Here is a 12,079-nt window from a genome sequence, read left to right as displayed (position 1 = left end):
TGGCCAGACTTCCTGGGAGAACCAGAGCAGATTTGCATGAAAAAGAACACTGGCTTCATTGAAATTCTTCTCATCTTGAGTGAAAACAAAACCACAAAGAAAAGGAAAGTTTTAATCTTGAGCAATTTCACCGTTGAGGAGTGTTTTGAGTTTCTAAAAATGGAGAGGAAATAGGTCTCTTTGGGCCACTCCAGTCGCCGCCTCCCCCGGCCCCAGGCCCGCCCCCCTGCCCCGTCAAGGCCAACCTCCCAGGCTGAGGGAGACCGCTCTCTCTGGCAGATGCCCGAGGCTGGTGCCACACAGTTCTGGAGCTGGACGCAGCTGTCCCCCCTAGAACCCCAGCATGCCGGACAGCAGAGCAGCCCCGAAGGAGAGCCTGCTGGATGCAAGCCTGGGGACCACCCAAGAAAACGTGGGAACCAGGTAAGTTGGAGGTTGGGTCTCTGTCCACTGAGCCCATGGCCAAGTTCTGGACTTGACTCTGCTGTGTGACCCTGAGTAGGCTGCTTCACTCTCTGAGCCTCAGTCTCTTCATCTAGGAAACGAAAGAAAGGGTCTGGATGATCGCTAAATGGGATAAGCCCTGGAGTGGGACATGCGTACTCCCCTGTGTGGCCCAGAGGGGCTCAGCCGAAGAATGAGGGCATGAGTAGGGGGCTGCAGTTGGTTGGAGGAAGAAGAAGACAATAAGAATGTATCCCTGTCTTCTCAAGGGGGAACTTTGGCATGTGGGGTCAATGTCAGACAAGGACAGGGGAAAGCCAAAGAGTCCGGCTCCAACTTGCTGTGTGACCTTGGTGGGTCCCTGCCCCTCTCTGGGCTGCAGCTTCCCTGTCTGGATATGAATGCAGGAGGTGAAGTTCCCCCAAAGCCCTTCTGCTGTATATGTTCTACTAATCTGGGTTTCCCTGGTGGCTCAGTCGGTAAAGAATCCACTTGCAACGCGGGAGACCTGGGTTCAATCCCTGGGTTGGGAAGATCCCCTGGAGGAGAGCATAGCAACCCGCTCCAGTATTCTTGCCTGGAGAATCCCCATGGAGAGAGGAGCCTGGGGGGCACACCCCAGTGGGGTCACAAAGAGTCGGAAAGGACTGAGCGACTGAGCGCAACTGTGATCCAGAGGAAGCAGATTCAATTTGTCAGTCATCACCAGTGCCCACTCTAGCCTAGGCCCTCCCCATTCAAGGATGGGGGATCCTGAGAAGTTGGAACCCAGTCCTGGCCCCAGGATTCCCCAACAAGAGGGCAGGGAGAAGGCAGACACACAGACCTCCAGATGCCTGTGATCTGTGCCAGGAGGGTACAGGCCCAGAGGAGGTGAGAGGGGCTTCTACCGCGGACTATTTTGTTTGTTTTTTGGGCGGGGTGCTGCGCTGGGTCTTAGTTGCGGCCCACAGGATCTGTGGTTGCAGCCTGCAAACTCTTAGTTGCAGCATGTGGCATCTAGTCCCTGACCAGGGATTGAACTCAGGCCCCCTGCTTTGGGAACGTGCAGTCTTAGCCACTGGACCATCAGGAAAGTCCCGAACATCACACAGGCCTTGGATGGCCAGGAGGGCACTGACATTCAGAGAGGAAGTGCCGTGCGGCTAGAGGGAACAGCGTTGGGATGGTGAGAAGATGCGAAGAAAGATGGGGAACTCAGGGAGGGGCGAGGTCTCGCTGGCTGCAGTGCGCAGTGCAGAAGGGGAGAAGGACAAGGGAGAAATGCCAGGGGCTGAGCCCTCTGGGGAGAGTTGCCGGTGTTTGAGCTACAGAGTGAATGGCCATTGTTCTCATGGGAGTTATGAGGAAGGAAAGATGGAGCAAATGAAAGAAATGTCAATGTGACGGACAGGCAGAGGACCCCCCTGCCCCCCAAGGCTGAGGGTCTGGGCCCTGCCCTGGGTCTCCAGAGAGCCCAGAGTGGGCTCCTGTCCTCACAGAAGCAGAGGCACCTTACCTGCAAGGCCTCCAAGAGCTTGAGGTCCAGCCCCTTCCCTGGACGTGGGCCACACGCAGAGGGTCGATAGGATTCAAGGGGGCTGGCTGGAGCTCCCTCACCCTGGGGAATGGGCTCACAGAGGCGGGGGCCTCTTTTGCAGACTCTATGAAAGGGAGGCAGAGCCGGGAATGGTAGGTATATGAGGGGGCCTATGAGGGAAGAGAGGGCAGAAAACTCAGAAGGTCAGTCCCCCTCCGCTTTCTTGCTTAGCAACTTTGGGTAAGTTGTTTAGCTTCTCTAAGTCTCGTTATCACTCTCTGTTCAAAGGAAGACAAAAGCCTGTTCTCTGTTGACCTTGCAGAAAATCTGTGCAGAGTCTATCAGCTGGTGTGTATGAAATGCTTCCAAAGGCACAAGGGCCACCCCTCACAGGCACAGTGAACCTCCTAGGCCTTGCAGAATAGCTACGAGGAAAGAGCTTTGAACCCTTGTTTAACATGTTCTAAAGTCAGAAGCCATTACCATGGCCGTAATGCTCCTCGTCCCTCCAGACCGGCCCCAGGAGCACAGGGCTCCATCTCAGGCTTGCCCATCTCTCCTGGCCTTGCGGCCCCTGGCAGGCTGCTGCTCCTGGGCCAGGGTGGGTCTGCACTCCTCCAATAGTCTGGGAGAGGCCTTATCTTTCCCCCCCCTCCCCTTCCCAGGGTTTCGGAAGGAAGGCCGGAGATCGGGGAGCTGGAGACTGAGAGCAGAGGAGGGTTTGCATGCCAGGTTCCCCCAGATGAGTTTCCTTTTGTATCACACCACTTGCAGGGCTGGAGGGAAGGAGCCTCTGCGGGGCTGGAGCTGGGGCGGGTCTGATGCTGACCTGGCAGCTTGTGCTCTGCGTCCTTCGAGGCCACAGTTGTAGACTGTGCCGTCCATCAGGGGTACCCATTGGATATGTCGAGTCCTGTTAAATTCTTGGTCCAGTAGAGGCACCAGCCTCCCTGAGCTGGAAGAAGCCCAAGTTGGAGGAAGGGCTTTAAAAGAACCAGAGGAGGGGACAGTTCATCCTGGGTTTGAAGGGCCGTGGATGCCCTGGTGGCAGGCAGGGTCATTCTGTGGACAGAAGGTGTGGTTGTGGAAGAGTTAAGGTAGCCATCGGACCAGTTAGATTGGGCCAGATTAACTGCTAGGTCTGGATAGGCCGGTGTGGCCAGACTAGGGGCCACCAGAGTCAGAGGAGGCAAAGAGGAGACTTGGGAGGCATGGATGCAGCAGAAGCAGAAGAGGAGCCTAGTTTGTGGAGGTGGCTCTGGCAGCGGTGAAGACAGGCTGGAGTTGGGTGGGCTGGAGGCAGACGCCAGAGGAAGGGAACCTGCAGAGTTGAGTGTGGCCCAGAGGAGGACAGTGAACCCTGAACTGACCGTACTCCTGGACTCCCAGCTGCCTTTCCCAGCTCTGCCTGCTCTGCACTGGGGGCAGAGAGGAGACCCCTTGGAGTCAGGGGCATGGGGCAGGCACAGGAGGCTGCTGCAAGCCTGGTGAAGAAGGCTGCTCTCACTGCCAAAGCTTCCTGTGGATGATAGGGAGTGAGCTCCCCATCTCTGGGGTATGCAAGTCTGGGAGGAACAAACAATCACAATGCAAATACTATGGAAATTATACAGGCATCCTTAAGAATATGGAATATCCAGGGCCTTCCAGTTTTCCCAACTTCCTTCCCCTCACTTCCCCGTGGTACAAAAAATGGTTATTGTAGTAGAATTACTTTCTCTCTCATATTTTGGATTCTTTGCTACTTATCGGTTTCTGTGAGTATACATTTGTCTATTGAAGATTGTTTCCTGTTGGGACTTCCCTGGTGATCCAGTGGTTAAGACTCTGTGCTTCCAATGCAGCGTGGGCAGGTTCAATCACTGACTGAGGAACTAAGATGCCACATGCTTCCTGGTACGGCTAAAACTTTTTAAAAAATAAATAAATAACAGCAGTGTAGTCTTCAAACTCAAAAATATATAATATTTATTGTTGAATAAATATTGTCCCAGAGGACATGGGAGTATATTATAAGTGTCACTGGAAGGCAAGGTCAAGAGTCCTAGGATAAAGGGCAGAGCACATCCCAGAAATCAGAGTCCCTAGGGCAAAATAACCCTGTCCCAGACATCTGAATACAGATCTGGATGCCTTCAGGATGCAGGTCAACCCAGGCCAGAGCTAAGTTTTTGCAGGGGCTACAGAGTCATTAACTGGGAACAGCAGAACCCAGGCTGGCCTGGAGTCAGAACACTGAACCAGAAGCTGACTCACTCTGTCCCCAGGCAAGTTCCCTATTGACAGCCTCTCAGGCCAGTGAAGTTTTTCTTTAGGTCATTGAGTCTAACCCAACATTCCCATATTATTAACCTACCCTGACTTGAAGACCTCCAGGGACGAGGAACTTACTCACTTAACTCTTTGTCCCTGCAGAAGACAGGGGCAGTGGCGGGAGAAAGTCCTGTATCACATTGGGTTCCATGTGTGCTCCCTGGGTCCTGGCTCTATAGCCCTCCTCCACAGGCAGCCCTGGTTCCTTGCAAAGGAGCCTGTGAGGAACAATGAAGTCAGGGCTAGGAAGGTACTTTGGAAACTGCAAAGGTTGTGACCATGTGAAGGACATCTAGGACCTAGCATGGACTCTAGCCCCAAGAAGCTGTAGCAGAAGCATTTACATCTGCAAAATGTAATGCGTTGTGTTTTTTATTAATGGAAGCAAATTTTTCACTAGATGGCTTTTGACAAAAAGCATATACCCATGTAATCAACAACTCAATAGAAAGATAGAATATTTTCATCACTCCAGAATGTTCTCTGCGCTTCCTTCTAGTCGACTTTCACCCCCACTCATCCTTAAATAACTAGATTTGAAAAGCCACTCTTCGGTCTGCTCTTGAACATCATACTAATGGAACCCACTGTATGTGCTTTTCTATGCCTGGTTCCTTTCACTAATCACAGTGTCTACAAGATTCCTCCACACTGTGAAGTGTTTCAGTGGTAGTGTTGTTTTCTGCTGTTGGCTAGAATGCTGTCATGTGGCTATACCACAATTTGTTTATCCTTTCTCTTGTTGAGAGGATTTGGGTTGTTTCTGGTTTGGAGATTTTATGAATAAAGCTACTGCAAACACTCTTGTATAAGGTTTTTTTTTTGTGGACATATATACTGATTTCCTTGGAGAAGTCTCTAGGTTGTTGTATCAAAAGGTCAGTTCAGTTCTGTCGCTCAGTCATGTCCAACTCTTTGCAACCCCATGGACTGCAGCACGCCAGGTTTCCCTGTTCATCACCAACTCCCAAAGCTTGCTTAAACTCAAGTCCATTGCGTCGGTGATGCCATCCAACCATCTCATCCTCTGTCATCCCCTTCTCCTCCTGCCCTCAATCCCTCCCAGCATCAGAGTCTTTTCAAATGAGTCAGTTCTTCGCATCAGGTGGCCAAAGTACTGGAGTTTCGGCTTCAGCATCAGTCCTCCCAATGAATATTCAGGACTGATTTCCTTTAGGAATGACTAGTCAGATCTCCTTGCTGTCCAAGGGACTCTCAGGAGTCTTCTTCAACACCACAGTTCAAAGCATCAATTCTTTGGCGCTCAGCTGTCTTTATAGTCCAGCTTTCACATCCATACATGACTACTGGAAAAACCATAGCTTTGACTAGATGGACCTTTGTTGGCAAAGTAACATCTCTGCTTTTTAATATACTATCTAGGTTGGTCATAGCTTTTCTTCCAAGGAGCAAGCATCTTTTAATTTCTTGGCTGCAGTCACCATCTGCAGTGATTCTGGAGCCCCCCAAAATAAAGTCTGCCACTGTTTCCATTGTTTCTCCATCTATTTGCCATGAAATGATGGGACCGGATGCCATGAACTTAGTTTCCTGAATGTTGGATTTTAAGCCAATTTTTTCACTCTCCTCTTTCACTTTCATCAAGAGGCTCTTTAGTTCTTCACTTTCTGCCATAAGGGTGGTGTCATCTGCGTATCTGAGGTTATTGGTATTTCTCCCAGCAATCTTGATTCCAGCTTGTGCTTCATCTAGCCCAGCATTTCGCATGATATACTCTGCATATAAGTTAAATAAGCAGGGTGACAATACACAATCTTGACGTACTTCTTTACCTATTTGGAACCAGGCTGTTGTTCCATGTCAGTCAAAAGATAGGTATACATATAAGGGGATTAAACGAGTCAATCCTAAAGGAAATCAATCCTGAATATTCATTATAAGAACTGATGCTGAAGCTGAAGCTCCACTACCTTGGTCATCTGATGTGAAAAGCCAAGTCATTGGAAAAGACCCTGATTCTGGGAAAAATTGAAGGCAAAAGGAGAAGGGGGCAGCAGAGGATGAGATGGTTAGATAGCATCACCGACTCAATGGACACTAATTTGAGCAAATTCCAGGAGATAGGGAAGGACAGGGAAGCCTGGCATGCTGCAGTCCTTGGGGTCGCAAAGAGCTGGACATGACTTAGCGACTGAACAACAAATACATGTATAAGGAAGCCACCAGAGGTTTTCCAAAGTGGTCCTAGCATTCCCACAAGAAGTTTCTGTTGCTCCACATCTTTGTCATCATTATCTATTGTTACTCTTTTTCAATGATAGCTTTTCTGGTGAGTGAATGGTGCTATTTCATTGTAATTTTAATTTCCCTGATAATGATGTTGAGCATATTTTCATGTGCCTGTTGGCCATCTCTGCATCTTCTTTTGTGAAGTATCTATCCAAAACTTTAGCCCATTTTGTAATTGGGCTTTTATTATTAAACCTTTTATTATCGATTTGTAGAGATTTCTCCATAAATTCTTGATATCAGTCCCTCTATGAACACGTAGAACTCTTTCTCTATATGTTCTATGAGAAGCTTTATGGTTTTTGTTTTTATAGTTAGGCCCATGATCCATCTCAAATTAATATTTTCCTTTTTCTCACATATTTATCCAGTTCTTCAAATGCCCTTTGTTGAAAATGATTTTTTTTTTTCTGTATTAAATTGTTATGGCCCCTTTGTTTAAAAAAAAAAACACGTCAACTGGCTACATGTCTGAGTCTATTTCTGGGTTTACTTCCACTGAACTATTTTTCTCTCTTTATGTCAATACCGCACTGTCAGCATTGCTACAGCTTTATACTAGGTCTTACATCAGATAGTGTTTGTCTTTCAACTTTGTTCCTTTGTTTTATAAACACAATCGTTTTGGCTGTCCTGGGCGTGGCAGAAAGCCTCTAAGATGTGCCTCGGTGACTCTTGCCTTTTGCATTCTTGTGTCATTCCATATCCGTGAATGGGGACCAACCTACTAACTTATTTCTAAGAAGCAGAATATGGCAAAAGTGATGGGATTTCACTTCAGAGATATGGTTATAAAAAGACCATGATTTCATTTTTACTGCTCTCTCTCATTTTCTTACTTACTTTCTCTGAGGGAGAGGCCCACGTGGCAAAGACCTGAGGGAGACCTCTCTGGCCATCAGCCAGCGAGGGATTGAGATCCTCAGCCCAACAACCTGCAAGGAACTGAGTTCTGCCCACAACCCCATGAGTTAAACCTTCAGCTGAGACTGACGGTTTAATGACAACGTCATGAGAGATTTTGAGCCAGAGGCACTCAGCTAAACCTAGATTCTTAACCCATAGAAACTGCAAGATAATAAATGCCTATTTTTAAAAAGTCACTACACTTGGGGATGCTTGTTATAATATAATCGGTTAATAACACAACAGCTCCTTTGGGTTTTTTTGTTTGTTCATTTGCTTGTTTAATATTTATCTTTATCTATTTATTTGGCTGAACTTAGTTGTGGCAGGCAGGATCTTTGGTTGTGTCATTTGAACTCTTAGTTTTGAAACAGAGCAGGACTGTATGGTCCTTGTCCCCCCCCCACCCCCCCATCATGTCCTCTGCCTTCCTTTTGTCTGTGGAAAACTTCAGTCAAAGAATAAGTTTAATCAGAGAAATGAGAAATACTGAAACAAAGGACAACAGTCTAAGGACACCAAATAATAATAACGTAGTTATTAAACATAGTTAGGGACCTTCCGTTCTCAAGGGCTGTAGATAATATTCTTAGCCATATCGTGTGAGCTGTCTTAAAGATACCAAAACACCAGGTGGAAAAGTTAACTACATGATGACCAGACTGTACCCAGGACTTGAGCTTCCACAATTCTGAAAACTGACCACAAAAAAAAATGAGAACAAGTGCACCCGAATTGAAGACTAACTGTACCTAAAACAACCAAGATGATGCTAGTCAGACCGCTGATGACCGATTGAAGATGACTGTTAGAGATGACTATGTTGTTTCTGCAGGTAACAGCATCCCCTATTCTGTCTATAAATGCTCTCACCCCATGCTTGTCAGGGGAAGGAGTCAGCCTTTGGAAAGATATCCACCACCTTCCCCTCGCAGTTGCCAGCACCTGAAATAAAGCAAACTTTCCTTTCCACCTGATCTGCCCTGCTTATTGGCTTCCCTTCCCTGCCCCCACTCATTTCCATAATAGTTTCAGCATGTGGGGTCTAGTTCATTGATCAGGAATCAAATCTGGGACCCCTTCATTGGGAGTGCAGAGTCAGCCACTGGGGCACCAGGGAAGGCCACACAATAGCTCCTTTGTATTCTCATGCAGAATTTAGAATTATCTAGTCACGGGACTTCCCTGGTGGTTCAGAGGTGATGAATCTGCCTGCCAATGCAGGAGACTCAGGTTCAATCCTTTGTTCAAGAAGATCCCCTGGAGAAGCAAATGGCAACCTACTCCAGTATTCTTGCCTAGGAAATCCCATGTACAGAGGAGCCTAGCCAGTTACAGTCCATAGGGTCACAAAAAGTCAGACAAGAATTAGCAACTAAACAAGTCAGTCTCAACAAAAAAGACTGTTGGAATTTTGGCTAAGAACAAATTGAATCTATGTTTCAAACTGGGGAGAATTTCCTGATCAATGAACATGGTATGTATTTCCATTTATTTAGATCTTTGATTTCTCTCAGCTATGAACTGTAGTTTTCAGTGTAGATGCCTTACACACTTTTTTCCTAAACGTGTTCTTTAGAATTGCATGGGTTTTGATACTATGTACATTGTATTTTATAATTAATTTTCTAATCATTTGTTGTTTGTATAGAAATACAATTGATTTTAAAAAAATATTGACCTTGAATCTTGTGATCTTACTTAATTACATTTGTTAGTTCTAGTGCTTTTTTTTTTTGGTAGATTCCTTTGGATTTTTTAGGCATACAAATTTGTTATTTAACAGATAGCTTTATTTCTTCTACCTGCTTCCAATCATTTCACTTTTTAATTTGTCTTGCCTTGTTACACTGACTAGGACCTCCAATATAATGCTGAATAGAGACAGTAAGAGCGGGTATCCTTGCCTTGTTTCTAATATATTTAGTATTTCCAGTGATCTTTATTCCCTCTTGTAGATCTGTTGCAGGAAGGGGGACCCCTTCCAGGGCCTGAAACTGGGCTCTTGTCTAACACTAGGAAATGTGTCTGAGGAGACACATGTGCTGACAAAGCAAGAGATTTTACTGGGAAAGGGCACCGGGAGGAGAGTAGCAGGGTAAGGGAACCCAGGAGAGCAGCTCTGTCACATGGCTTGCGGTCTTGGGCTTTATGGTGATGGGATTAGTTTCTGGGTTGTCTTTAGCCAATTATTCTGACTCAAAGTCCTTCCTGGTGGTGCACACCTTGTTCAGCCAAGGTGGATGCCAGAAAAAAGGATTCTGGGACGTGATCAGACATATGGTGTCTCCTCTTGACCTTTCCCGAACTCTTCTGGTTGGTGGAGGCTTATTAGTTCTGTGTTCCTTACCAGGACATCTTGTCCTAAAACAACTCATGCAAATAGTTGCTATGGTGCCTGGCCAGGGTGGGTGGTTTCAATCAGTGTGCTTCCCCTAGCAGATCCATGTTTTCATCTGGGGTAATTCCCACTATAAACCTGAATAAACATTATTCCCTGAATACACTCTTGTAGCATTTCTTGTAGTGAAAATGTTGTGGTTATTTCTTGCTGCTTAACAAGTCACTCAAAACTGTGGTGCCTCAAGCCAACAACAATTCCTTATTATCTCTCATGGTTTCTATGGGTCAGTAATTCAGGTGCAACTTAGTTAAGTGATTCTAGCTCAGGGTCTCTCATGAGGTTACACTCAAGATGTTAGCCAGGGTAACACTCATCTGGATGGAAGATCCTCTTTCAAGCTTATCTATAAGGTTGTTGGCAGACCTCTGTTCTTCATTGGCTGTGTTAGCTTCCTGTTGCCACCGTAACAAATCACCATAAGCTTAGTGGTTTAAAACAGAATAAATTTATTCTTTCATAATTCTAGAGGGCAGAAGTCTGAAATCAGTTTCATGGGGCTAAAATCAAGGTGTCATCAGGGTTGTGCTCCCTTCAGAGGCTGCAGGGGAGAATCTCCTCTTCTTTGCCTCTTTCCTTTTTCCTCTTCTTTCCTCTACCAACATCTACCCTTGGCTTGTGGTTATACCTCTCCAGTCTCTGCTCTCTGCTCACATTGCCTTCTTCTCCTTTGTGTGTGCGTCAAATCTCCCCCTATCTCCCTCTTCCTCCCTCTTGTGATACATGGGATTGCAATCCAGTTCAGTTCAGTTCAGTTGCTCAGTCATGTCTGACTCGTTGAGACCCCATGGACTGCAGCACGCTAGGCCTCCCTGTCCATCACCAACTCCCGGAGACTACTCAAACCCATGTCCATCGTGTCGGTGATGTTATCCAACCATCTCATCCTCTGTTGTCCCCTTCTCCTGCCCCCAATCCCTCCCAGCATCAGGGTCTTTTCCAATGAGTTGGTTCTTCACAGCAGGTGGCCAAAGTATTGGAGTTTCAGCTTCAGCATCAGTCCTTCCAATGAATATTCAGGACTGATTTCCTTTAGGATGGACTGGTTGGATCTCCTTGCTGTCCAAGGGGCTATCAAGAGTCTTCTCCAACACCACAGTTCAAAGCATCAATTCTTTGGCACTCAGCTTTCTTTATACTCCAACTCTCACATCCATACGTGACTACTAGAAAAACCATAGCTTTGACTAGATGGACCTTTGTTGGCAAAACAATGTCTCTGCTTTTTAATATGCTATCTAGGTTGGTTATAGCTTTTCTTCCAAGAGGCAAGCATCTTTTAATTTCATGGTTGCAGTCACCATCTGTAGTAATTTTGGAGCCTAGAAAAATAAAGTCTGTCACTGTTTCCATTGTTTCCCCATCTATTTGCCATGAAGTGATGGGACCAGATGCCATGAACTTAGTTTTCTGAATGTTGAGTTTTAAGCCAACTTTTTCACTCTCCTCTTTTACTTTCAACAAGAGGCTGTTTAGTTCCTCTTTGCTTTCTGTCAAAAGGGTGGTATCATCTGCATATCTGAGGTTATTGATATTTCTCCCAGCAATCTTGATTCTAGCTTGTGCTTCATCCAGCCTGGCATTTCACATAATGTACTCTGCATGGAAGTTAAATAAATGGGGTGGCAATATACAGCCTTGACATGCTCCTTTCCTGATTTGGAACCAGTATATTATTCCATGTCCAGTTCTAATTGTTGCTTCTTGATCTGCATACATTTCTCAGGAGGCAGGTCAAGTGGTCTGGTATTATCATCTCTTTCAGAATTTTCCACAGTTTATTGTGATCCATACAGTCAAAGGCTTTGGCATAGTCAATAAAGCACAAATAGATGCTTTTCTGGGACTCTGGCTTTCTTGATGATCCAACAGATGCTGTCAATTTGAACTCTGGTTCCTTTGACTTTTCTAAAACCAGCTCAAACACCTGGAAGTTCATGGTTCATGTACTGTTTAAGCCTGGCTTGGAGAATTTTGAGCATTACTTTACTAGCGTGTGAGATGAGTGCAATTGTGCGGTAGTTTGAGCATTCTTTGGCATTGCCTTTCTTTGGGATTGGAATGAAAACTGACCTTTTCCAGTTCTGTGGCCCCTGCTGAGTTTTCCAAATTTGCTGGCATATTGGGTACAGCACTTTCACAGCATCATCTTTTCAGATTTGAAATAGCTCAACTGGAATTCCATCACCTCCACTAGTTTTGTTCATAGTGATGCTTCCTAAGGCCCGCTTGACTTCGCATTCCAG

The 12,079-nt window shown here is 46.2% G+C and overlaps 1 protein-coding gene across 3 annotated transcripts in view; it reads left to right on the top strand.

Annotated features, from left to right (window-relative positions):
* The first annotated feature begins 234 nt into the window (after positions 1-234).
* Positions 235-12,079, top strand: part of ACSBG1 (acyl-CoA synthetase bubblegum family member 1) — a 59,294-nt gene continuing 47,449 nt past the window's right edge. Inside the window, exon 1 of one of the 3 annotated variants that reach the window (XM_061394683.1) lies at positions 235-423. In XM_061394683.1, coding sequence (XP_061250667.1) covers positions 344-423 — 80 coding nt within the window. In that variant the 5' untranslated portion in view covers positions 235-343. The remainder of the gene's footprint in view (positions 424-12,079) is intronic. The other 2 variants (XM_061394684.1, XM_061394685.1) reach the window with 2 other exon arrangements.

The sequence above is a fragment of the Bos javanicus genome, chromosome 21 (genome assembly GCF_032452875.1).
Source record: "Bos javanicus breed banteng chromosome 21, ARS-OSU_banteng_1.0, whole genome shotgun sequence".
Taxonomy (NCBI): domain Eukaryota; kingdom Metazoa; phylum Chordata; class Mammalia; order Artiodactyla; family Bovidae; genus Bos; species Bos javanicus.
This window is presented reverse-complemented; position numbering and strand designations above follow the sequence as displayed.